This window comes from Elephantulus edwardii, unplaced genomic scaffold, assembly GCF_000299155.1.
Source record: "Elephantulus edwardii isolate Elephantulus edwardi_28Jun2011 unplaced genomic scaffold, EleEdw1.0 scaffold00005, whole genome shotgun sequence".
Classification (NCBI taxonomy): domain Eukaryota; kingdom Metazoa; phylum Chordata; class Mammalia; order Macroscelidea; family Macroscelididae; genus Elephantulus; species Elephantulus edwardii.
In genome coordinates, this window is record NW_006399755.1 from 5452833 (window position 1) to 5480041 (window position 27209).

The following is a 27209-nucleotide window of genomic DNA, read 5'->3' on the forward strand; positions in this document are numbered from 1 at the left end:
CCCCTGTTCAGCATGAAGAAGCCAGAGAGTCAGCATCCAGTTCCCAAATCAGTAAGACAGTTGATTTAACTACCACTGGAAAATGCTTGCCATTTTCCTGTAGCATCTGGTCCCAACTGGATCACTTTCATTTCCTTCACCTGCTCCCCACAAAAACCAATTTCTGCAGCTCTGCAACTATATCCCTGCCCATCCTCACCCTTCTACCCCCAACCCTCACCTCCTTGTACCCCCAATTTGTTTTTTACCAATAAAAATTTTTTAAAAATCCGTAAGTATCAGAGTGAGATAAATAAAAACAACAATGATATGTCATCACATCCCAAAACAAAAAGAAAGCTCAACAGAGAACAGAAAAAGACAAATGCACTGGAGGCTGTGGAGAGACTGGATTTCTCATTCACTGCTGGTGGGAATGTAAAATGCTGCCACTACTATAGAAGGCAGTCTGGTGCTTTCTCAAAAGGTAGGAAATAGTATCATTGACTCAGCTCTCTCATTACAGGGAATACAATGTAAAAAAAAATCAGAGCTATGATGCAAACAGATATTATGTACATTAATGTGTTTTTTTAAAATTTACTTAGAAAATGACATAGAATATATAAAAATGATACTAGTCTTAATAAGAAAATTTATTTTTGACACAGGATATTGTTGTTATATTCCAGCACAGCTCCAAGGGATCAATTCTCTTTCTATCGTCCCTATTCACTGTCCAACTCTCTGATGCATAGCATGTAATTGCGAAGAACATAGCCTGGATCAGGCGCACCTTAGTCTCCAGTCTGACATTGTTGCTCTTCAGTACTCCTGAGAGGTCAATCACAGCTGCCTTTCCCAGTGCAATTCATCTCCTGATTTCCTGGCTGCTGTTACCAAGAATGTTGAGTGTGGAGCCAAGCAAACTAAAACTGTTAACTATCTCAATCCCTTCCCCATCCATACTGATGCTGCCAATTGGCCCAGTGGTTAGAATCTTTGTTTTCTTGATGTTGAGCTTCAATCTGTATAGGAGGCTGCAGTCCTTGACCTTCTGCAGCAAGCGCTTCAGGTCCTCCTCAGTTTCAGCAAGCAGGGTTGTGTCATCTGTATAATGCAGGTTGCTGATGACTCTTCCACCAATCCTGATGCCACATTCCTCCTTGTGCAGCCCAGCATCTCGGATGATCTGTTCTGCATACAGATTCAAATGGTATGGAGACAGAATACATCCTTGACAGACCCACATCTTGATTTTGAACCATCCAGTGTCTCCTTGCTCTGTTCTGATGACTGCCTCTTGGTCCAAGTATAGGTTTCGCATTTACACAATCAAATGTTCTGGGATTCCCATTCTTCTTAGAGTCAGTCACAGCTTGTTGTGATACACACAGTCAAAAGCCTTTGCTTTTGCAGATAGACATTCTTCTGGTACTCCTTGCTTTTGCCAAGATCCATCTAACATTAGCTATAATATCCCTAGTACCATGACCTCTTCTAAATCCAGCCTGCACATCTGGCAGTTCTCTGCTGACATACTGTTTCAAATGGTTTTGGATACTTTTTCAGCAGAATCTTGCTTGTATGTGATATCAATGATATAGTTCGATAATTTCCACACTCTGCTGGGTCACCTTTCTTTGGAATGGGAACAAATATCGATCTTTTCCAGTCAGTTGGTCAGCTGGCTGTCCTCCAGATTTCTTGGCACAGCTTAGTGAGCACATCTAGAGCAGTGTCTATTTGTTGAAATATGTCAATTGTTATGCCATCAACTCCTGGAGCCTTGTTTTTTGCCAATTCCTTCAGAGCAATTTGAACTTCCTCTTTCATCACCATAGGCTCTTGCTCATATGTTATTTCATGAAATTCTTTTGTGTCAGCCAATTTCTTCCAACACAGTGACTCTGTGTACTCCTCCTTCCATCTTCTCTGGATACTCCCTGGATCATTTAACATTCTACCCAAAGTATCCTTAAATATTGCCACCCGTGGCTTGAATTTGTTTTTCAGCTCCTTCAGCTTAAGAAAACGCTGATCGAGTTCGGCCCTTTAGATTTTCTGACTCCAGCTCTCTGCACATTTCATTATAGTATCTTGACTTGTTGTCCCAGGCTGCCTTTTGAAATTTTCTGTTCAGCTCTTTGATTTCTTGGTTTCTTCATTTAACTTTGGCTTCTCGGCGCTCTAATGCAATACTCAGAGTCTCATCTGACATCCATGTTCATCTTTTCTTCTTTTTCAGCCTTTGTAACGATCTTTTGCATTCTTCATGATGATTTTCTTGATATCCTCCCAGAGCTCATTTGGTCTTCGCTCATTGACGCTCAAGGCCTCAAATTGTTCCAGAGATGGTTTTGAAATTCGAGTGGGACAGACTTAAGATAAAATTTTGGTTCCCGTGGACTTGATTTAATTTTCCTCAACTTCAGCTTGAACTTGCATATGAGTAGTTGGTGGTCTGTCACAATCAGCACTCAGCCTGATAGTCACTGCTGATATTGAGCTTCTCCACTGAGTCTTTCCACAAATGTAATCTATTTGATTCCTATGCATACCATCAGGTGAAATCCATGTGTATAGCCTGCGTTTATGTTTCTTATAAAAGGTATTTGCAACTAATAAATCATTGAATATGCAGAACTCTATCATTTTATCTCCAGCCTCATTTCTCTCACTAAGCCTGTGTTTTCCAGCTACTGATCCTTCTCTGTTCCCAACCTTTGCGTTCCAGTCGCCCATTATTATTAATGCATCTTGGTTGCATGTTTGATCAATTTGTGACTTCAAAAGTTGGTAGAAATCTTCTATTTCCTCCTCTTTGGCTCTAGTTACTGATGCATATATTTGAATGATAGTGGTATTCACTGGACTTCCTTGTATGTGTATGGATATTATCCTGTCACATTGTATTTCAGGATTGATCTAGAAATGACTTTTTTAAATTATGAAACCAATCCCATTTTTTATCACCTTTTCATCCCCAGCATAGTAAATCATAAGATCATCTGATTCAAAATTTCCCATGCCAAGCCACCTCATTTCACCAATACCTAGTATGTCAATATTTATGCGTTCCATTTCTTTCTTAACAATGTCCAATTTTCGTACATTCATTTTTCTTACATCCCACGTTCCAATCACTAGTGTCTCCTTACAGCTATTCCTCTTTCTCTGTGTTTCCATTTCTAAGATCTCAGTTTCAACTGGCATGTCTGTGCAAATGATAGTCTAAGTGCTCTATTTTACACAGGGTTTTCGAAGCCTGTCATTTTGGAAGTGGATGGCCAATCCTTCTTCCTAGTCTGTCTCAATCACACACACACACACACACACACACACACACACACACACACACACATATATATATAGTATCTGACAGACAAGCATTCCACAGAAAACAACAGATGAAAGGCATTTGCCCAGTTACAAAAATGACCAATAGAGTCAATGCTGCTGCCCACCCCCGCTACATGTTGTTGGTTTGGTGCTCCTTGGGAGAAAGATTGGAAATCTCCTTCTACGTAATTTACTGTCTCAGACAACATGCTGGAAGAATAGCTTTCAGTTAAGTCTGAACTCAATGTCAATGAGACGATTAAGAAAAAACTGTGAAAAACAAATTTGGTTGCTTTGGTTTTTTCTTACAACATATCAAGAATAAGAAATAGTATAATAATGTTTGTGGGATACTTACTAAGAATACTGAAGAGATGGGACCAGCTCAAGTGCTCATAAATGAATGAATAGGTAGAAAAATAGTACAGCTACATAACGGCATTATTACTCAGCAATGAAAAACAATGAAGTTGTAAAACACTACACAACATGGGTGAGTCTGAAGACATTATTCTGAGAGAAATAACTCAAGCATAAAGGGATAAATACTGCATAATAACACTGCTATAAACAAAATAATGGACATGGGGAAGGGAGAGCAGGAAAGGAATGTGTGACAATGAACACTACACTGACATAGGAGAACGGAAGGAAAGGACTATCTAAAAGTAAAGGACGGTAGACATTATACATATGACAATTAACAATCTGGAACAAGACATGAATTAAAAGGTGAATTGGAGGAAGGGAAGAGAGGAAAATATTTATCAGTGAATCAATGAAAACTCTTATTTTCTGTAAAATGCCACTAAAATCACCTACACCTGTACACACACAAATACACAGCACACTTAGTCTATTTAATTGTGATTATTTCTTGAGGTTTAGGTAATCAGTATGTTCTACTTTTTTTGTCATTGTGCTATTTTAATTATTCATTATTAAATAATGAAAAGCATTCATTATTTGTACGGTTGAAAATTAGTTTTCAATAAAGAATTTCATTGTTGCTGTTAGGTGTCACAGAGTTAAATATGACTCATAGTGACCCTAAGAACAAAAGACACAAACTGTCCTATTTTGTGCCATCCTCACAATCTCTTGTGCCCATTCCTGCAGTCACCCGGTAGAGGGTCTTCCTCTCTTTTGCCTTCCCTTCACCTGCTCAAGCATGATTTCTCTATCCAAGGAACAGCCCTCCTAACTTTGTGGTGAGGTAAAACTTTGTCAGCTTTGCCTCCAAGGAGCAATCTAGGTGCACATTCTCCAAGACATATCTGTTTGTTCTTTTGGCAGTCCACAGCAAAGCCAGTACTCTCCTCCAATACCACACATGTACCAATTCTTCTGTCATTCTTATTCACTGTCCAGCTCTCAGCAGCATAGCAAATGACAGAAAAGATCATGGCATGAATTGGGCGCACCTCTGTTCTCAAAATAACATCATCTCTCCTCAACAGTCTGGAAAGGTCCATGACTGCAGACATTCCCAGTACAATATGTCTCTTAATTTCCTGACTGCTGGTACCAAGGGTACAGATTGTGGATCCAAGTAAGCTGACGGTGCTGACAGGTTGTCTGCACAAAAATAATTACATTAATATCAAATAAACATCGAGTTCTCATCTCACAAACGAGCACGTTGCCATTCTGTCAAGAAAACTATTTAGAAAGATGTGATCCTACAGAATTTAAATTGAAAGGGTAACACAGGGAAAAATTAATGGACTGGACATACTTTCTTCTTCCCCCTCCCATAGTTAATTTCATTTTTATTTTTTTCCCCATTCATTCACTATTGCACTTTTCTCCGTGCCCACTCCTTCCCCCCAATTTGCTCTTCTCTTTGAAAAGTAAAAGAAAAATTCCGTCAATACTATACAATCCGTACCCCCCAAATGCACTCTACTATGCAGCCTTCATTCTGGGTCCTGTAATGAAAATAATACCTAATCATATATTGCTTTTAAACAGTTCTCTCCATCATCTGTTACAATGCAGTATACATTATTTGCCCTCTCTTTCCCAGTATCCCCTCAATCCCGATATTAGTCCTGTTTTACAACAGTAGCATTATGCAGTATTTATCCTTTTGTGACTGACATGTTTCAATCAGCATAATGTCCCCAAGAGTCATCCATTTTGAATATTTCATGAATTCTTTGTTTTTCACTGCAGCATAGTTCCATTGTGTGAATGAATATACCATAGCTTCTCTATTCATTCGTTTGTTGATAGGCACTTAGGTTGTTTATAACTCTTTGCTATTGTGAACAAAGTCACAATGAACATGGGTGTACATATATCTGCCTGGGTGGCAGTTATGGTTTCTTTTGGGTATATTCCCAGTAGTGGGATTGCTGGGTCAAATGGTATGTCTATTTGCAACTTTTTGAGAAAGCGCCATGTAGCCTTCCATAGTGGCTGCACCATTTTACACTCTGACCAACAGGGAATAGGGTTCCAGTTTGTCTACAACCTCGCCAATATTTGATGTTTGCTGCTTTGTTAAATTTTGCTGTTCTTACTGGACTGAGATCGTATCTCATGGTTGTTTTGATTTGCATCTCTCTTAGTGATTTTGAACACTTCTTCATGTGCTTGTTAGCCATCTGAATGTCTTCTTTGGGGAAATGTCTATTAGTATCCAGTGCTCATTTTTTGATTGGATTATTTACCTTTATCTTGTGGTGTTCAAGTATTTTATAAATTCCAGATATAAGTCCCTTATCTGACAGCGTGGTACTGGTACAATGACAGACACATAGATCAATGGAATACAGAATCCAGAAATGAGCCCATCTCCTCATGTTCAACTGGTTTTTGACAAGGAGTTGAAATCAGTTAAGTGGTGAAATGAAATCCTTTTTAACAAATGGTGCTGGCAAAATTGGAAAACTATCTGCAGAAAACTCAAGCAAGATCCACACCTCACTCCATACACAAAACCCAACTCAAAGTGGATCATGGACCTAGGACTAAACCCAAGGACTATTAATTTCATTAAAGAAAAGCTTGGAAGAACTCTAGAAGTCCTAATCCACAACATGAACAGTCTTCCAAGCATCCTGAAATATCTACAACCAGGAGAGTGTAAAATAGATGAATGGGACCTTCTAAGAATCAAATCCCTATGCAGATCCACAAACTTCTCTAACAGGGTCAAAAGGAAAGCCACACACTGGGAAAAAATACTTGGTAATGACATGTCAGATAATGGACATACTTTCTATACTTCAAAGACATTTATTTACCTGGTTATCTGGAAAATGGGGTTCTTAACAATTAAACAATGCCACTATTATCTCAGATTTTTTTTCCTCTCTCAATTTCTTAAAAGACATTTATCCATTCTGAAGTCTGTAGAGCCTGATCTTCTGCAGCAAGCTCCTCAAATCTTCTATGCTTTCAGCAAAGAAATGAGTATCATCTGCATAACACAGTTTGTTGCTGAGTCTTCCTGCCATCCTGTTGTCACATCGTTCTTCAGAAAGTCTAAGTTCCTGAATGATCTGCTCTACATACAGATTGAAAATGTATGGAGAAAGGATATAAAAACTGGTGGAAATCTCCAATTTTTGCAATGTTGGTTCATGCATAAACTTTAATATAGTCTTAGTTGACTCTCATCTAGTTAATCATGACTCATACCAACCCTATGAACAAAAAGCCTGAAGTCTTTCTTTAACTATCATCATTTATCAAACTTCACAGCATTTCCAGAGGCATATTGCTTAGGAAGTGGATGTGACTCCTACTTCCTTAAATGGATATGGATATTATCCTATCATTGACAGCATTATACTTGAGGACAAATCTTGAAATGGTCTTTTTAAAAGAACGCAACATTATTAAAATTGTAGACCAGCATATCATGGTTTTAAGATTGAAAATAGCCAAAATCACTTAAATAAAGCTCATCATAACCTAGCATATTGCTTTTTATGAACTTAACTTCTTCCAATTTCCCTTGATTTATACTTTGTATATACATTTAATATATAGTCAACATTGGCCACTGTTTTTGATAACTCTTGTTTCCTATCAGCCAATAAAACTTTTTAATTGAATGAAAGCTTTAGTATGTCCCAATCATTAAGGCTTACTTTGAGGAGGCAGCTCTTTTCGAGGCTTATTTTGAGTGACTTCCAACCTGAGGGCTCATTTTCTGGGTTTTCACAAAGTTTGTTGTTTTTGAGTACTGGTGAGTTGCAATCGACTCATAGCTGACCCTCTAATGGCTTTCAGAGCCAGTAAATTGCAAAGGAGGCGATAGCTATCTTTCATCCATGAGGCAGCTGGTAGACTCAAACTGCATACATATGGATTGACAGCACAATTCCTTACCACTAAGCTATTGGATTAAGTTTTAGACTGGCAAATTACTTCAGAAGTGGATCAACAACTCTGGTCCATGTGAGATCATCTGATTCACCTCCTATTTAAAAACGCATGTAACAATAACAGCAACAACATAGAGAGAGCTCTGTTGGCCTAGTGGATAGAAAGTTATGCTACCAAGCCAAAGGTGGGTGATTTTAATCTGTGGCCCTCAGGCCTGGTTTTAATTGCTTTTGGTCATTCTTCTAGGTCGTATAGCACTGGTCTGTTCATTTGCTATATAGAGGAAACTTGTGGTTACTGTGATGCTAAACACTTTGACACTGATTTGTTATAATGGTTACCCATGATGGACAGTGTTTGGTGGAAACAAGCTTGGAAGCAGGAGTAGAATCCACTTCTGAAACAGCTTGCCTCTGGAAACTCCATGAATGTGGAGAAGATGAAAGTTATACAGGTCTTTCATTCATAGGGTCGCTATAAGTCGTCTATGGTTCGACAACACTTAACAACAACAACAACAACAACAACGTCTGTCTTAGCTTCCAAAATCAAAACAACTTGAATCCATAACAGTATGAGAAACTGACAGGTAGAGAACTATAAGGTGAAACAAGATTATTGATAAAAAAGAAATATCTCAAAGAAATAAAAAATCCTTCATATTGGAGAAAATATCTGGCATTAGGATTTTTTTTTAAACACTAGTTTTTAGTTATCGTGAATGTGCTGTAATTCTTCAAGGTAGTTTTTGTTGTAAAAAAATTACTTTAGGGATAGTAGAAATAAGACCTGAAAAGGCTATTAGAAAAAATGGTTCCTCTTTAAGAGTTGCAAGGAGGGACTAGTCCTTGGAGAGGGACATCATGTTTGGCAGCGTGGAGGGGCAGCAAAGGAGAGGAAGACCTTCGATGAGATGGATCGATTCTGTGACTGTAGCGGTGGGAGTAAGTGCATTGGAGATGTCTAGGTTGGCACAGGATAGCACAGCATTTAGAGCTAATGTACAGAGGGTCGCTATGAGTCGCAAGCAACTAGATGGCACATAACAACAACTACTTTAAGAAACAAAGATAGGAGTCAATTTACTCCAAGGTAACTACTGTGTGGCGGGTGGTAACTATCCTGCAATGTTAACTCAGGAGGCTAACCAACGATTTGCACTCATAATTTACCAGGATAAAATACAAGTTTAACATGAATCTTTTTTCTTTTTAACATTCACCTTTAAAAATTCATCTACTGCTGGGGACCACAGCTCCTCTTATGCCTTGGTCCGTTGGTGTTGCTAATGCTGTGTCTTCTAATACAGTTCCTGTCTTTCATGCTCCTGAAACACTAAAGTGCTTGAAGTTTCCTTATTTTAATCATCATGCCTTTGCTATTAATCTCTTATGTTTTTAAGCTCAGAGGTACTGTTTATCCCACACACAGGGACTTAGAAGTCTTTCCTCCACCAACCCCAAACATCTAAGTTAGATGATGTACCTCTCCTCCGAACTTCTGTAATCTATTATACTGTAAGGATCACTGTTTGCATTGTCTTGTCTTCCCCACTATTAGTGAACTTCAAGCACAGAAAAACCCTGTACTTTTCACCTTTAGGTATTTCATACAAGATTATGACCCTCGTTCCTAATAGATAAGGACAAGGGAATTGATGACTGGACATTGTTAGAAGTCAAAAGTTTGTTGCAATATAGCAAAAAGAAATACGAGTACCTAGAATATGTGCTACACTGATGGTTGAGTACACAATATATAGAGCTTTCAATGAACAGTATTGTTCATTCCTCAAGAAAAAGATGGAAAGAACTATGAGCACTCTCACCACCAAGTGCTCTCAAATTAAATCAGTTTGAAGCTGTTTTCATTAAGATGGATTGAATGTGGCATCGTGAGAAACACTTTATCAAATGTAGTGTTTTACTTAGTGATTAACTATATACCAGTTGATGAAGCTCCCCAAATCCTTTGTAATCCCACCACTCCAATAAACATTTAATGAGTATATAAGTTCAAAAAGCCTAGCAGAGGATTTAAACCTTCAATCTTGTTTTTATTTACTCTTGGAACTCAATTTCTCACTCCAAGTGAAGAATGCTGGTGCTTGAGACTCATCTGTTGCCCTGGTAAAATTAATGTGCCTCCCACAGTTTAAATTAAACATGTGATATTTAAGACAAGAGAAATTCAGTAAAAATCACAGTATCAGTCATAGTTGCCTTACTGCCTGAATAGCAGCAAAATGTTTTCCTTAAAATGATTTATTGAGAGTTTTTAAAATAGTGAAAAATATTTAGTTTAAATTTAAAACGTGAAATTACAAAAAGTGATAAAATTTGCTAACTGAATCATACAGTACTGGATTTTCCACTGGATTTTTTAGACAGCTGACGTATGGAATATAGTCTAAGTCCTATTTACCTGTGTTAGAAAATCTGTTACCTTAACATGCCTCCAGAAACTATGAACTTTGAAAAATGTTGATAGTTATAAAGGGGCTTCAGGTCTTTTGTTCATAGGGTCCCTAAGAGCTGTGCTGGACTCGAAGGCAATCAACAACAACAACTTTATACTAGAAAGCTCTGGAGGCTGAGTGGTGACAGATGCCTTGTCAACACAAAGGCAAGTAGGTGTTTGGTTTTTTTTAATTTTTATTTTATTATTTTTTTGTGTGTGTACCGTCAAATCGGATCTGACTGGTACAGGAGGAAACTGTCGCTCCTTCATCAGCAGAGCATCTGGTGGATTTGAACCATGCATCTCTGGGAGTGCAGTGCAGCTTCTTGCCACTAGGCCACCAGAGCTCCCAAGGCAAGTAGTTTTAATGCACCAGGTGCTTGGTGGGAGAGAGATGGACACTCTCCTCCTGGGTGACTTAGAGACTCTGAAAACCAGGTACAGGGTCTATTTTATGAGCCTGTTCTGACTTAATGGCAATAAGCTCAGCTGACTTAATACGGAGGTAGTTTCAGCATGTATTTGGGAAAGTCATAAAAACTTCATTTGTAAAATGAGAATATAGATAATTTATGTTCAATTCCACTGGTCTGTTTAAGGAGCTGCAACAAATTATGTATAGGAAAATGTGCTATAAATCATAACATGGTATACAAATCTTAAATACAGATTTTTCTTTACTTAAACAGTCCTATTTAGTTAATCGTAGATATATACATGATATAGCTGATGATCATAATGAATACACTTGCCTAGATTTAAATGTGAATCACTGCATTGGGAAAGTCTCATGGTAGAGACCTCTCCAAAATAGTGAAGAGCAATGATGTCAGTCTGGAGACTAAGGTGATCCTGATACAAGCCATGGTCTTTGCGATCACTTGCTATGCATCAGAAAGTTGGACAATGAGGAGGGATGACAGAAGGAGAATTGATGCCTTTGAACTGTGGTGCTGGAGAAGAGTAATGGATATACCATAGAGTGCTAGGTGAACAAACAAGTTCATCTTGGAGAGGGTGAGACCAAGTTGCTCTTTGGAGGCAAGGACTCTACAGCTTCCATGATTTGGACATGTTGCAAGGAGTGAGCAGTCCTTGGAGAGGGATGTCAAGCTTGGGAGGGTAGAGGGACAGCACAGGAGAGGAAGACCCTCCATGAGGTGTATTGATTCAGTGACTGGGGTAATCAGCGTAGGTGTGTCAGAAAGACTGGCACAGGATAGAGCAGGGATTAGGGCTGTCGTACATAGGGTCTTCCTTAATCAGATTAATGGCATTTCCTTTTATTTATGATTACTAAAAATCATGCATATGTGTTGAATTTTTAAATTTTTTATGCTTATTAAGAAGAACTTAGGATATTTTTCTTTTGTTTAGTGAATTATAATTGGCTTTTTAATGTTAAACCAAGTTTGCCTTTCCAGAGTAATCTCAATTGGCTTGTTCAAGTTTACATTTCATATATCAATTGATGTGATTTTCTAATATATTTTTCAAGACTTTTACATTTATGTGAAAAAAGATAATATTTTTTAAAAAATTCCTTGTCAGAATTTTTATTAAAATTCTTTTCATTTCATAAAAAAAAATGTGTTGCTATTTTCTAGTAAGTTCAACTACTTAGTAATCTTGTGAGAAAACAGAGACAAACATACAAAAAATTCTTATAAAGCATATAGTGGAAAAAACCCAATTCCAAACCAACCAACCAACCAAACAAGCAAAACCCATGAAACAATATCCAACTCCTCAATACAGTGAAATGAAAACATACACCCAAAAAATACCAGAAACACACTGCTGATTAGTGGGTTCTGACTTACGGATGAATGACCAGGCAAATGGTAGCCCAGACTCTATATAACTGAGCCACCAGAAAACAAAGATAAATGGTACTTCACAAAGAAAATGATAAACACTTTAGTGTAATAATAAGTGATGAGTAGAGGGTGCCACTAGAAATAATGTGGTGAGCTGAGTTAGTGTGAGAAAGTTGTAATATCAAGAAAGGCTCAGTCTTAGAGGAAAAGTAGGCTAATTCCAGTAAAAAGCAAGATGAAAGGCAATCTTGAAAGCAGGGTAGAGAACTACAAATGGCACTGTCCTAATTGTTATATGCAAACAAAGAATGTAAAACCCTGGAGCTATCTAAATAGGCATAAGCCAGGTCTTCATTGGTTTGTGAACATAAAAACAGAGTAACTTAAAATACATTTTTCTCTTAAAAAAAATCACCTTGATAGACTTGATATTAAGATCAAAAAGTTAACTTTTCTATTCATAAAAGAATATTTTTATTGACTAAAGTAACAGAGAGGAAAAAACCCAACTATTTTTGTTGTCAAATACACACTATTCAGTGGGCTAATTATTTTGTAAAGAATAAAAGACAAACTCTCTAGCATATGTCTACTAGTTACATAACTGAAAATTATACAAATGAGTAGCCTACTTCCTTTCAGTAGATTCTACCTCCCCACCACCTCTGTGAGGGTGGGGGGAAAACCTCAGCCCATCCTATTTCAGAATCTGACAATGTCATCTGAAAGAGGCAGCAGTGCACAGTCACAATACTGTCTGCTAGACGTGGACATAAAAGATTACATTTACTTCAGAGGTTGATCAGAAATAAAATCAAGTTGTTAGTCTGAAAAGAAAAACGAAACATTGCCTAAGGCCTAATAGTAACTGCTTGGGCTGTACTTTTTAATAAGAAAAAGTAAGAGTACACTTACATCTCGGGCTTTCACATAGAAGGCCTCTTGAAAAGCAGCTTCTAATGAGCCAATAAAAAATACAGGATGGCAGTCACCATATCTACAGAAAAAATGGAGTTTATTAATTAATATACATTTTTAATTTACTTCAAAGTTCTGTAAGTCTAACCCAATGGCTTTTAATAAATGTTGAAAATAATGTCTATCAAATGCAGGCTAAACATTAGTACATTTCCTTAAAGGCTTAGAAAAGAGATCCATTCATATTTAGGATTCTTTTGGGCCAATGTTGTTATTATTTGGACATCAGAATTTTAAGTATACCTGGAAAGTGGATTTAATAAGTGCTACTGACCACAATTCTTGGTTAGTCACTATCACAAAATCTTCCTAGTTAAAATAATCTTAACTTCTTACTTTAGTTCATTTGTTGTTAAAGTAAACACAAAAGAAAAAATGGTTTCTTGGAAAGATATCCAATTGTAGTACATTCACCAAACACTATTAAAGAGAAATGATACTTTGTAGATTTTCAAATGCATATAAAATATTTATATTAAAGGAAAAATGCTTTAAAAGGGGTTAGACAAGAATTAAAAAATAAAGGGGATACATATTTAGAAATGTTAATTAAACTCTTCTTATTATATTAAAGGACTGTTATGCTCACTTATCTATCTGTATATTAAAAATCCGTATTCTCTTAGTCCTTTAGGGAATATAGGCAAGTTATTAAATTAGTGATTCATTTATTGAGACTCTATAAAGATACAGAGAAATTTAGAGCAATCTTTAGAGTAAAATTATACCAGGAAAGTCACAGTAGCATCATAGAATATAAGTTTTAAATAGTTAATATCCTAACCCTACCTTGAAGAAAATTCTGCTGTAAATTGTAATAAGGCATCTCCTTCATTTTCTGCGTTTTCTGGCACTAAAAAACAAACAAAAGAAAAACAAAAACAAAAAAACCAAAAACAAATAGACACAAAAAACAAACCACATAACATCTAATCCCACATATAAGAAATATATTTATAATCAATAAAGAGGAAACAAAATTTTTAGCTTCTGCGATATATCTGAGGGGATATTTTAACATACATTAGAAGATTTTATCACACCAGAATTAAAGAGAAAGTTAAAAATTCCAAGTTTATAAATTTTAGGATCTAATTGACATAATACTGCTAAACATTTAAAATGTGTGAGTTATCAATTAAGGTTTCAAATCTTTAACTTGTGATTAAATTATATTTAAAAAATCTCAATTTATATAAAAGGTCTTAGTAACCAAGAAAATAGTAATTTTGACATAAATAACAGAACTACTTCTGTTCACAGGTGTTCCATATTTTAGCAGCAATTTTAGATATAGTATCATTTGATTATATAGTATGTATCTCTTAAGGGAGAAGAGAAATGGCATATTTAAAAAGATAGGTACCTGTGAATGGAAGGACATTATTATAATTCTGAAAATAAATATCTCTAAGAAGAAATGAAGAAGTAAGTGCAACCACAAAAAAACCCCCAGTTGTCTGTTGTTTAAAATCTAGACTTAGATTTAGGAGCTGTTGTTAGGTGCCATAAGCATATGATGACTGATAGCAACCCAAAGAATAAGAGATTAAACCCTTGCCCTTATCTTGAAACATTCTCAAAAGGCTGCCATGCTGAAGAGCAGAAAGAGAGTGAGCCTGTACCATAATTAGTTATAAATATAAAACAAAAGTAAATTCCCCTTTGAATGTTTCATGAATTTTGTTGAAGTACTAGACTTACTGGGGGGAAAAAACCAAACCAAACAAAGAATTCAAGAGACTCTGATTCTAAAGAAGAATATTCATGTACTTTCATTATCTCTCCAAATCTGGAGTTCAGTTAAGACATTTTTAAGTTCACTTTTTCCCTTCCCCTTTCACAGAAGTGTCCTTTTGAAAGGAAAACGATAATGTTAGGCCCAAAGAGTTGCTAATACTCACTCATTGGAGATTTCCTCAGGGCAGATGATGCCATGCCAAAAACTTCTCCATCATCCACTCCAAATTCTGTAGCATCTTCAAAGTCATCTCCGTCACTATCACTAACCATATGAACATCGGTGCTTTGCTATTTAAGGAAAGTCCTTATTAGTTTCATATTGACTAAGACAATTAAATTTAAAAATGTAACTCATGCAATCACAAATGGAAGGGTCCAAAACTTTTACCAAATAAAAAATTTTATTTTTCTTTTTTACGTTTTAAAGCTTAAATAAATTTCTAAACTTTTTCATTATACCTTTGACTACAGATCAAAGAATGGGGGCGGGAGGTAGAAAACTCTTTAGAAAGGGAATGGAAACAAGGGTTTGGTTGATTTCATCTTTAGTACACAGTTAAATATTAAGTATTTGATCAGTAAACCAGGAGATACATACAACCAAAGATATCTGAGACCAGATAAGCTATATAAATCTTTCAGAAGCTCACATTAATCTATATTTGGGAGACAGAAGCAACTTTATTACTTTAAATTTATGATTAATGAAATGAAGTATTAGCCATTGTTATCAATTTGGTTGATAACATTATATATATACATGGAAACTCTATAAATTGAAGCCTATAAATCTGAGATGAAACGATGTTTCAATTAAATATTTACTACAATTTACTACAAGCCGGCACTGATAAGCATGCTAGAAATTTTCTTTTCAGCAGTATTAGTTGATATTGAAGGTATGAAAACAACAACAACAAAAAATCAGCTTCAGAATGTGAATTGTGCCACTGGTCTCTAGGACAGAATGAGATTCCTGATACTTTTCTTCAAAATATCTAAACTGGAGTGTGAGCTTACAAATATTCATGTCCTTGATGAGAAAGGGCCTATGTTCAAGCAAGAGAGTTGGTAAATAAATGCCTGTGATGCAACATGAATTTTTACAAACTTTTAAAATGCATTATATTCTACAAATAAAGTCTACAAAACACAATGGAGACTAAAAGGATAGCACATGACTGGTAAAATTTTTATATGCTGTGCATAAGGTTGCTATGAGTCAGAAAATGTCTATCTTTTAAAATACAGCATTATGTGCTATATTTTTTATCACTTATTACAAACGGGCTGCTGCTTGGAGGCAAGATTCTGAGGCTTTGTCTGACATACTTTGGTCATGTTGTTTTAAGGAGAGACCAGTCCTTGGGGAAGGACAATCATGCTTGGGAGGGTGGAGGGCAGGGGCAGGAGGGGAAGGCCCTCTAGGAGATGGATTGATTCGGTGACTGGGGTAACTGGGATGAGTGTGTCGGAGACAATGAGATTCGCACAGGACAGAAGAGAGTTTAGGGCTGTTGTACATAGGGGCGCTATGAATCGCAAACGACTCGACAGCACATAACAATAACAACATTTTATAAGTGATATTTTATATCACTTATGAAAATGGGGAAACTCTTTGATCATTCAACGAGAAGCTGGACTTTATGAAGAAGAACATGGCATCCTAATCAGCGGAGGATTCATCAATAATTTGCATAAGAGTGCAGGTTAACACAACCTTACTTGCAGAAAGTAAGACTTGAAGCAAATGTTGCAAAGATCAGACTCCATCCTTCCATATGGATTGCGTATTAACATAAAGAAAACAAAGATCCTCAACACTATGCAAAGAGGCAACATCATGATATTGTTGTTAGGTGCCACTGAGTCAACTGAGGCTTAAAGCCACACTATGGAAAAAAGCTCTGATGCCTGCCCTGTCCTGAGCCAGTCTCACTGACTCCAACACACCTACTCTCATTGTCCATTACTGCATCAAATCCATCTCATCTGGGTCTTCCTCTCTTATGCTGTCCCTCCACACTTCGGAACATGATGTCCTCCAAGGACTGGTCTCTCCTGGCCACCTGTCCAAAGTATGTGAGACAGAACTTCAAAATCTTAGCTTCCAAGGAGAAACTTGGTTTCATGCTCTCCAAGACAGACTTTTTGTTTTCTTGGTGGTCCATATTCAGTACTCTTCTCTGGCATCACAACTCAAAGGCATCAATTCTTCCTCTGTCATTAGTAGTCACTGTCCATCTCTCAGATACATAATAATTACGAAGCCCATGGCCTGGAATAGGTGCACCTTAGAAAATAATGAATTTGCCAATGATTTCATCTTACTTGGAGCCACAATCAAAATCCATGAGGCTGCAGTAAAGAAACCAGAAGACGTATCACATTGGGAAAATCAGCTGTCATGGAACTCTCCAAAGTGCTGAAGAACAAGGACATCAGTTTAAAGACTAATGTGCACCTGATTCAAGTGATGGTCTTTGCAGTTACTTGTTTTGCATCTGAATATTGGTCAATGACTAAGAAGGACAAAGTGATGCCTTTGAGTTGTCATGTTGGAGAAGAATATAGAAGAGGTCTCACGGACTTCCAAAAAAAAAAGTATGCTTGGAAAAACTGTGATCAGGGAGCTCCTTGGAAGCAAGGATGATGAAACTTGTGTCACATACATGGACACGTTATTAGAAGGGGCCAGACTTTGGAGAAGGGTATCATACTTGGAAAGTGGCGAGTTAGTGTAAGAGAAGAAGCCTGGATCAACACAGTGTCACTTAAGTAATAAGCTTAAGAAAATTGGAGATGGTGAGGAGCTGAGGATAGCACAAGACAGGGCCAAATTCAGAACTGTTGTTCATAGGGTCACTACGAATTGGTTGATTTTCCAGCACACAAAAAGAACAAAATCATATTTGTAGGAAATTTGACTCAAAAGACTCAAATACAGACCCAAAGGCTTATAAAACTTAAGTTAGAGGGAATGTTCTAGGTCAGCCAGTAATAGAATCACAATATTTCAGACTGAAAAGATCTTAGAAATCTCTTATCACTATTATCTCTGTTCTTCTGGTCACACACAAAATGCCATGTAACATTTGTGTGTAGAACAGACAAAAGTATACCCACTATGGCTGATAAATGAGAAGGTAATAGAGACTCTCTTTCTTATCTACTTTGAACAGATTGGGTACCTGCAAAGAATCTCAACTGCGGAGAAGTAATTTTGACAAGTATTTATCTAGTGAGTAGAATAGTTACTAATGAGGAGGCAAGAATATAGATTCTACTTCATTTGGATTATGTTTAATCATGGTAACTAATGCATATCCACCTTGAGTGTCAGAAATGCAGAATTTTCCTCTCATCTTTAAGAAAGTCTCATCAATGCTTTGAATAGATAAGATAATGAAGATAGGTTTGTTAGATGAGTCAATGAATAGTTCTTGACTTAAGCACTCTACTTGTAATTATGACTCTACTGTGACTTCTCATAGAAGATTTGGGTCTACTGGCAAAATGAATCCTACCCTGCAGACCTAAATCTCTTTCTGATTTGAGCTATTTAACATATTCAAATTTTAAAACTCATTGGATGTCAAAACTGTAAGGTAGCCTCCTTTATAAGCATTCCTTTTTCTAAAAATAAAATTATGCTTTAAATGCTGCCTATGTTTCAGAACAATTTTGAATATGAAGTTTCCCTTAACTTTGAGGACCAATCTCAAATAGGTAAAGGATCTAACAGGCTTGTGTCACAAGAAATTAGAAAGAAACAAAGGTCCAACAATTGAAAACTTCTCACACCTACAAGCTAAGAGTATCACTCTTCACTTATTCTTACCTAGTATTCAGATTTCCCTTTCAGGGGCTTGTTAGAAAGGAGGGTTGGTGGGCACAAAGGTGAAGAACAAAGAAAAGGTTTTATATGTACACCTCTTTGTTGTCTTATCCTTTGTATGTTACTATCCACATCTTTCTGCTTGCTTTCTGCTAGTTTTCAATCAAATAGTAGTCTCTTTCCAATTTTGGGAGTAAAATCTTACCTCATACTAGAAGAGCAATTTTAATTTTTCCATGTACCTACATAACCCATTATTAATCCTGTCTTCACCAAGTACAGAATATCTCACTTTCTTAGGATTCTAGAAAATTAAACCCTACAACCACAACATCTTTAAATGGAGGTATCTAAAAAGCCAATTTTGTTGAAAAAGTATATTTCAAATATGAATTATTGAAGTATCTGCAAGAATGAGATACTTAATTATGTATAAGGCCCTCCCAATCCCTTTACATTTTCTTATCAGCTACCTAACAGGAAAGGAAAGGCTTTTTCTAAAAAATGAGATAAACAATCATTTTTCATTAATGTTTGCTGATGAGAATGGGTAATTTCTCAGTTCAGTTATGGCTATCCAAAAATTCTTTAAACTCAGAGATGCTATTTATTCATAATTTTTAAAAACAGCTAAAATGCTGATTCTACTTTGGCTATTTATTCTATTCATTTACTCCTTTTATCATTTGATAAACATTAATCCCTACTAACTGCCACAATACCTGGACCTGTGAAAAAGACATAGTCTATGCATTTAAGTAGCTTCAAAAAGCACAGGACAATTATAGTATCAAGTGGTAACTGTTGAAAAAAGCAGACTAAAATGAGCACCTATCTCAGTGTACATGGGAAGGGCCTGGGAATATTTCTTGAAGGAGATGATAAATAACCTGTTTGAAACTTAAATTAGAACTTATAACAGATATTAAGGCAAGCTTATAACTGAAGATGTTCATTCAGTAAAATCCTCATTATTTTCCAAGAAACAGGTTAAAATCTAAAGAGATGGGGAAGGCATGATCCCCCACCTTCTAGAAATTTCCATGCTTAAAGGAAAATAGATATACTTACAAAAGTTTTATTCAGTATGATAAGAGACACAATTTAGAAAAGAAATGCAGCTGGAGTAATTAGTTACACTTGAAGTAGTCATGAAAATGATGCATAGTCTCACCCAAATGTTAACGTACTTGAAGGAAAAATTTCAATATGGTGTTATGTGTGTATAGGATGACTGGAAGGGGGAATCAGACTCTGAGATGAAAGAATGTTTGAGCAATAAATTGGCAAATACTGCATAGGATACATACAAAATTTTGCATACAAAAATAGGATAGATATAAGGGAGGGAAGAGCAAGGAAAGAATAGATAGCTAATGAAGATGACAATGGAATGGGAGAAGGACTACCTGAAGGGAATGGATAACCTGGAACAAGTGAATTAAGTGGGGGAGGGAAGAAAAAAAAAGTACCAAATGAAGGAATGAATACCCAGCCTTTCTGTAAACTATCACAAAAATCATCATCATCAACATAATAAAGTTGAATATTTTTTAAAAAAACCCCAAAACAGAGAAAATAAGACTAAAGGACCATCCCCATGTTTAAGAGGAATGTGAGTGGACAGGCAGTAAATGCCTAAATTATAGACATTCTGAGCTTGAAAAATCAATCGTATTTGGCTTTAACTTTAAAATCACCGAAAGACTTTAGGGAAAGGATCATCTAAAGAAACAATTCTACAAGTTGAGCACATGTGTGCTTGTGAAGTTTTTGAGAACCGTAGATCAATGATCCAGGAAACATGAAAAGAAGGAGGAAGGCGTACACTGAGTCATAGTACCAAAAAGAATTAGTGGACATAGAATTATATCACGAACTAGGATATGATAAAAACTCCAATGGTAATGAAGAAGTTCAAGCTGCACAGAAGGCACTGGCAAAAAACAGGCCTTAGGAACTGACATGTTTCAACATATGCAGAACTAGATGTGTTCACCACTCTATGCCATAAAATTTAGAGGAGAGCTATCTGGCCAAGTGACTATAAGACATCCATATTTGTTCTCATTCCGAGAAAAAATGACCCAACAACACATGGAAATTATTGAATAGTATCATAAATATCACATACATCTAAAGTCTTCCTCAAGATTATTATAAAAATGACTGAGAAGTGCCAAAAATTCAGTTTGGAATTAAAGGAAGCCATGGCACAAGAGATAGTACTGATGTCAGATAGCAGAGAATATAAAAGGATGTCAATTTGTGTTTTATTAATTACTCAAAAGCTTTCACTGTGTGGATCATAACAAATTATGGCTGGCATTGAGAAGAATGAGAGTCCCAAAACATTTAATTATGCTCATGTGAAACCTATACCTAGACCAAGAAGCTGTTGTCCAATGGAACAAGAGAACACTGCATGATTTAAAATAAAGAAAGGTATGTATCAGGGCAATATATCCTTTCTCTATTAATATCCAATCTGTATTCAGGACAAATCATTTGAGAAGCTACACTGTATGAAGGATGTCAGGGTTGGAGGAAGACACTTCAACAACCTGTGTTGAACAGGTGACTAAATCTTGCTTGTCAAAAGAGAGGATAATGAAATGTTTGCTGCAGAGGATCAAATACGATAGCCTCCAAAAGGGTTAAATCTCAACATGAAGAAAACAATAATTGTCACCATTAGATCAATGGGTAACATCATGATAGATGGAGAATAGAGAACTTGTCAATGATTTAATCTTGCTTGCATTCACAATCAATATCTTTGGTACTGCAGTTGCTGTTGAAAAGGACAGGGTAGCAAAGCAATAGAAGGAAGAAATATTTAAGTAGCATTGCTGCGGTATAGTAAAAGGTGGAAATGGGCAGAAATGAATGCCAGTAGCAAAGAAACCTCTCACTAACAACTTTTTGCAACAAATTAGAAGGTGATATAAAACTATCCTTTGTGGAATGGTCAAATGGAAAAGTTCTTTAAAATCTCAATTGGTCAAGTGGGATAAGCTTCAAAGAGTAACAGGATCTTTACACATTATCATTTTGTCGATTTGATTCTTAGTGATCCTACTGTTGTTGCTGGTAGGTGTCAGTGAGTCTAAGCCCACTCATAGTGACTCTAGATATAACAGAATGAAACCTGTGCCATCCTCACATTCTCTGCTGCACTTAAGCCCATTGTTGCTTTAACTATGTCAATTCATTCATGGAGGTCATTGTTTCTTTTGCAGACTTTCAATTTTTCCAAACACAGTGTCCTTTTCTAAGAGCTGATTCCTGCTGATAACCTACCCAAAGTATTTGAACACAGTCTCAGCATCCTTGCTGCTATGGTGTACCCTACCCATACATCTTGCAAGAGAGTTTTTTTCTCTTTTAATAGTCTAAAATAGAAGCAGAAGTGGCATCCACTTCCAAAATAGTCTGCCTCCGGAATCACTAAGGACTTGGATAAACAATGAAAGTTATAGAAGTGTTCAGGTCTTTCATTCACAGGGTCGCTATGAGTTGTCTATGACTTGATGGCACTAACAACAAGAATATATTTATCACTCCATAACAAACTCACTGCTATTGAGTTGATATTGACTAATCAGGTTTTTGAGGCTGTAAATAACAATGGGAGGTGACTGCAGGTCTTTCTATTATAGAGCTGCAGGTAGCTTTGAATCAAGTGAAAGAAGTGGCCTTTGGCTTAACAAGCAACCAGAGATTATTGCCATATTCTATGTGTGTGTATGCGCTGAGGTGGAAATCTACTGATTGTAATCCTCCAACTACAGAGTTTATAAACTGTACAGGAGTAGAATGCCCATCTTTCTACTGGGGAGCAGCTAGTGGATTCAAACTGCATGCTTTTGGACTGGTAGTGCAACCTCTTACTACTAGGCCATCAAAGTGCCTTTCAATATAGGGCAAGGTAAGACTTCCCCTTAGGGGTCCCTGGCTATACTATATAAGGAGGCAGACTGTTACATATTTTTCCTTCAGGTTGGCTAGTGGGTTTGAAATGGAACATTTAAGCACTAAACTACTAAGAGTTCTTTACTGGGTTACTTGTCGTTGTTGTTGATTGCCACAGAGTCAAACACAACTCATAGCGAAACTATAAACAAAAGACATGAAGCCTTCCTATAGCTATCATCACTTATCAAAGGTCATAGAGTTTCCAGAGGCATGTTGTTAAGAAAGTGGATGCAACTCCTGCTTCTAAACCTGTGTTAAACTTGGAGCTCCACCAAATAATGTCCACCGTGGGTAACTGTTATGGCATCTGATACCCCAATCACACAAGATTCAGCATCACAGCAGCTCCAGGTTACCTCATTACAGCATACTGACAGAACAGTGCTGTACCACTTAGAAGAATGTTCCTCCAAAATATAATAACAACCAACTTTTAAATTCAAAGGCTCTCCCCAAGGTCTTGCTGACTCTAAACAAGAGGCTTAAATTAAAAACAACCAATATATTATGATGTTGTTGTTATGTGCCATTGAGTTGCCTGTGACTAGGTTACTTAGTGATTGAAATAAAGAGTCTATGGCTTAGGTTATTGGTAGTCATTAATACAGGTAAAGAGAAGGGTGTTTTTTGGGAAACATATTCCATTTTACACGTAGTGAATGAACCTGAACTGAAATTTTTAAGTAGAGCTATTCAGGAGACAAGTGAAGACTATTAAGTCTGTATGTCCTATAACGCTATACTGCTCCCTAAAGATTCCCATCATGTAATTGTCTAATCAAGTTTTGAAAACAGAAAATACATCTATATCTACATATGTAAAAGTCAGAAACAATGAAAAATGAATAGTTGTTGGAAAGTATGAAGCCGGTGAAAGAAATGAGGCTGGAAATAGAATGACTGAGTTTTGTATTTTCAATGATTTATTCACTGCAAATATCTTTATTACAAAACAAAAACATTAGGGAGCTCTGGTGGCCTTGTGGCAAGAAGTTGCGCTGCATTCCCAGAGGTGCATGGTTCAAATCCACCAGATGCTCTGCTGGAGAGGGAGGGGGAAATCTCCTCCTGTACCAGTCAGATACGATTTGATGGTACACACACAAAATACAATAAAATTTAAAAAACAAACAAACAAACAAAAACCCAAAAACAGAACACATGGACCTCACCTGATGGACAGCATAGGAAACAAAATGACTACATGGGTGGAAGAAATTGTTGAAGAAGCTTGGTATTAGCAATCAATGTCAGGTCAGGGGAACAGACTACTCATGTGCAAGTTCAAACTGAAGAAAATTAAGACAAGTTTACAAGAACCACAACATAGTCTTTAATCCTTCCATCTGTACTTCAAAATCTTAAGAATGGGAGAACAAAAGGTCATTGCAAAGACAGAGAAAGAAAAAAACAAAATGGATGATAGAAGAGACTGAAAACTGCACTAGAGAGCTGAAAAGACCTAACAAAAGGGAAAACATGCCAAAGTAAAAGAGCTGAATGAGACATCAAAGGGCAGCTCAAAAAGACAAAGAAAGAATTATAATGAAATGGTAGAGAGCTGGAATTGGAGAATAAAAAGGGAAGAACTCACTCAGCTTTTCTCAAGCTCTCTGAAATAACTGAAAAACAAATTTAGGACTTGAGTCACAATACCAGAAGATGCTATGGGCAATACACTGAATGATCCAGAAAGCATCAAAATAAGATGGAAGGAATAAACAGTCACTATACCAAAAAGAACTAACTGAAATTAAAAAATTTCATGTGAGCAGGAGCCAATTGTAATGAAAGAGGTAGCTAAAGCTGCACTGAAAACACTGGCAAAAATTAAAGCCCCAGAAATTGATGGAATACTGATTAACTTGCTCAATTAACAGATGTAGGCTTGGAGGCACTAACCAGTCTGTGTCATGAAATTTGAAGGACAGCTATCTGGCCAGCGGATTAGAAGAGGTTGATATGTTTTACCATTTTCCAGAAACATGAGCAAAGAGAATGTGGAAACTATTGAACAATAGCATTAATAACACATGCCATCAAAATACTGGTGAATATCACTCAAACCAGGCTACAGCAGTAAATTGACAGGGAACTGCTAGAAGTTCAAGCAGGATTTAGAAGGGGCTGTGGCACCAGGGATATCATAGCTGATGTCAGATGGATCCTTTTTGAAAGTAAAGAATATCAGAAGAATATCTTTTTTATGCTTTATTGAATATGAAAAGGCATTTGACTGTGTGGCTCATAACAAATTATAGCTAACATTCCAAAGAATGGGCATCCCAGAGCACTTGACTGTGGTCATGCGAAACTTATACCTTACCAGGAAGGAGGCTGTTGTGAAGAGAGCAAGAGAACATTATATGGTTTAAGAAGGGAGTGTGTCAGGGTTGTACTCTCTCTCCAGCATTCAATCTGTATGCTGAGCAAATTATTCAAGAAGTGGGTCTTACACTGGACCGATAGGCAACATCATGACAGATGGAGAAAAGATTGAAACTTTCAATAACTTCACCTTGTTGTTGTTGTTGCTATGTGCCGTTGAGTTGCTTGCAACTCATAGCAACCCTATATACAACAGCCCTAAACTCTGCTCTGTCCTGTGCCAATCGCACTGTCTCCGACACTCCCATCCCGATTATCCCAGTCACTGAATCAATCCACCTCATAGAGGGCCTTCCCCTCCTGCGCCATCCCTCCACCCTCCCAAGCATGATGTCCTTTTCCAAGGACCGGTCTCTCCTCACAACATGTCCAAAGTATGTTAGATGGAGCCTCAGAATCCTTGCCTCCAAGGAGCCACCTGGTTTAACCCTTTCCAGGATGAATCTGTTTGTTTTCCTAGCAGTCCATGGTATTCTCAATACTCTTCTCCAGCGCCACCGCTCAAAGGCATCAATTCTCCTTCTATCCTCCTTGGTCACTGTCCAACTCTCTGATGCATAACAAGTGACTGCGAAGACCATGGCCTGTATCAAATGCACCTTAGTCTCCAGAGAGACACCTTACTTGGATCCATATTCAACATTCTTGGTACCAGCAGTCAGCAAATCAGGAGGCACACCGCATTGGGAAAATCTTCAATCAGGGACATCTCCAAATGATGTCAGTTTGAGGACTGAGGTGGGTCTGACTCAGGCCAGGGGGTTTTAATCACTTGCTATGGATCTGAGAGCTGGACAATGGATAAAGAGGACAAAGAAGAATTGATTCCTTTGAGCTGTGGTGTTGAAGAGGAGTCCTGAACATTCTGTGGATTGTCAAAATAACAAATATGTCTTAGACAAAGTGCACCCAGAGTGCTCCTTGAAGGCAAAGATAATAAAGCTTTGCATTACATACTTAGACTATGTTGCTGGAGAGGCTATTCACTGGAAAGAAACATAATGCTTGGAAAGGCAGAGGGCTGGTAAAAGAGAGGAAGACCCTCAACAAGGTGGACTGACACCGCAATTGCTGCAATGGGTTCTAGTGTGTCCTGAAGTGAGAGGATGGCAACCAGAATGCTCTTTGGAGGCAAGTATGGTGAAATTTCATTTCACATACTTTAAGCATGTTGCTAGGAGAAGCTATTCCTTGGAAAGGGATATCATGCTTTGACAGGTGAAAGTTCAGCAAAAGATACTCAAGGAGATGAACTGACACAGTGACTGCAGTAATGGGCTCAAGAGTGTCATATATGATGAAGATGGCACAGAATAGAAGAGGGTACACATCTTTCACTCCTAGGGTTCCTATAAGTTTCCCTCAACTCAAGAGCACATAACAACAACCACGGAGAAAAAAATTTGGTATCTTTTTGGTTATTCTTTCTTCTCCAATGTCATATGTTGTTGTTGTTGTTGTTGCTGTGTGCCGTTGAGTCATTTGCGACTCAGAGCGACCCTATGTACATCAGCCCTAAACCCTGCTCTATCCTGTGCCAATCGCATTGCCTATGTCATATGAGGACTGTACAATTTCCAGTGAGCCAGGATCTATGAATTCTCTACAATGCCCCACGCAAAGCAACCAAAAAGTGGAAAAAAAGTATTTAGTTAAATAACCCAGAGATGTGGAAAAAATTATCAAGAGCAGGAAGGAAAAGAAGCAGAAAATGCTGAATTACTATAAAGAACGCAGGTTTATACGGTTATAAGGAGAATTTAAAAACTGAATTTTTCAGCTATAGGACACATAACTATAATCTATAAAATGCAAACTTGAAGATAACTACTGATTTCAACTTAATTTTAAGTCGAGCTTCAAATAATCAATAGCAGTATAATTAATTACCTAGAAATGGAGGAGTAGAAGAAATAAGAACAACTAGGTGGGAGATCTTAATAGATATTTCAGTTTAATATAATGAAGATACCAAGAAACACACAGCAGGCAAACAACGGAAATGGTGTCACAGATACATGTTGCTGAATGTAAACACATTATAAGATCCCATCTTTCATAATAACCTCATTAAAAGACATATTTTATCAGCATTTTACCTATGTTAGCAAAATTCTGAAGATAATCCAAAACTATTACTACTGTATATTGTTCAAAGTAGATTCAGTAGTAAACAAAGAGGAAGGTACATCATTGCTCTAAATATACAGTTGTTGTTGTTATGTGCCGTCGAGTTGCCTGCAACTCATAGCGACCCTATGTACAACAGCCCTAAACTCCGCTCTGTCCTGTGCCAATCGCACTGTCTCTGACACTCCCATCCCAATTATCCCAGT

General features: G+C 37.1%; 1 protein-coding gene across 1 annotated transcript in view; it reads right to left on the reverse strand.

The window, feature by feature from the left end:
• The window catches only part of FAF1 (Fas (TNFRSF6) associated factor 1), a 548275-nt gene that overhangs the window by 205619 nt on the left and 315447 nt on the right, over nucleotides 1-27209 (reverse strand). Inside the window, exons 10-12 of the mRNA XM_006879662.1 lie at nucleotides 14828-14954; nucleotides 13713-13776; nucleotides 12861-12942 (exon numbers count right to left, since the gene is read on the reverse strand). Of these exons, the coding sequence (XP_006879724.1) occupies nucleotides 12861-12942; nucleotides 13713-13776; nucleotides 14828-14954 (273 nt within the window). The remainder of the gene's footprint in view (nucleotides 1-12860; nucleotides 12943-13712; nucleotides 13777-14827; nucleotides 14955-27209) is intronic.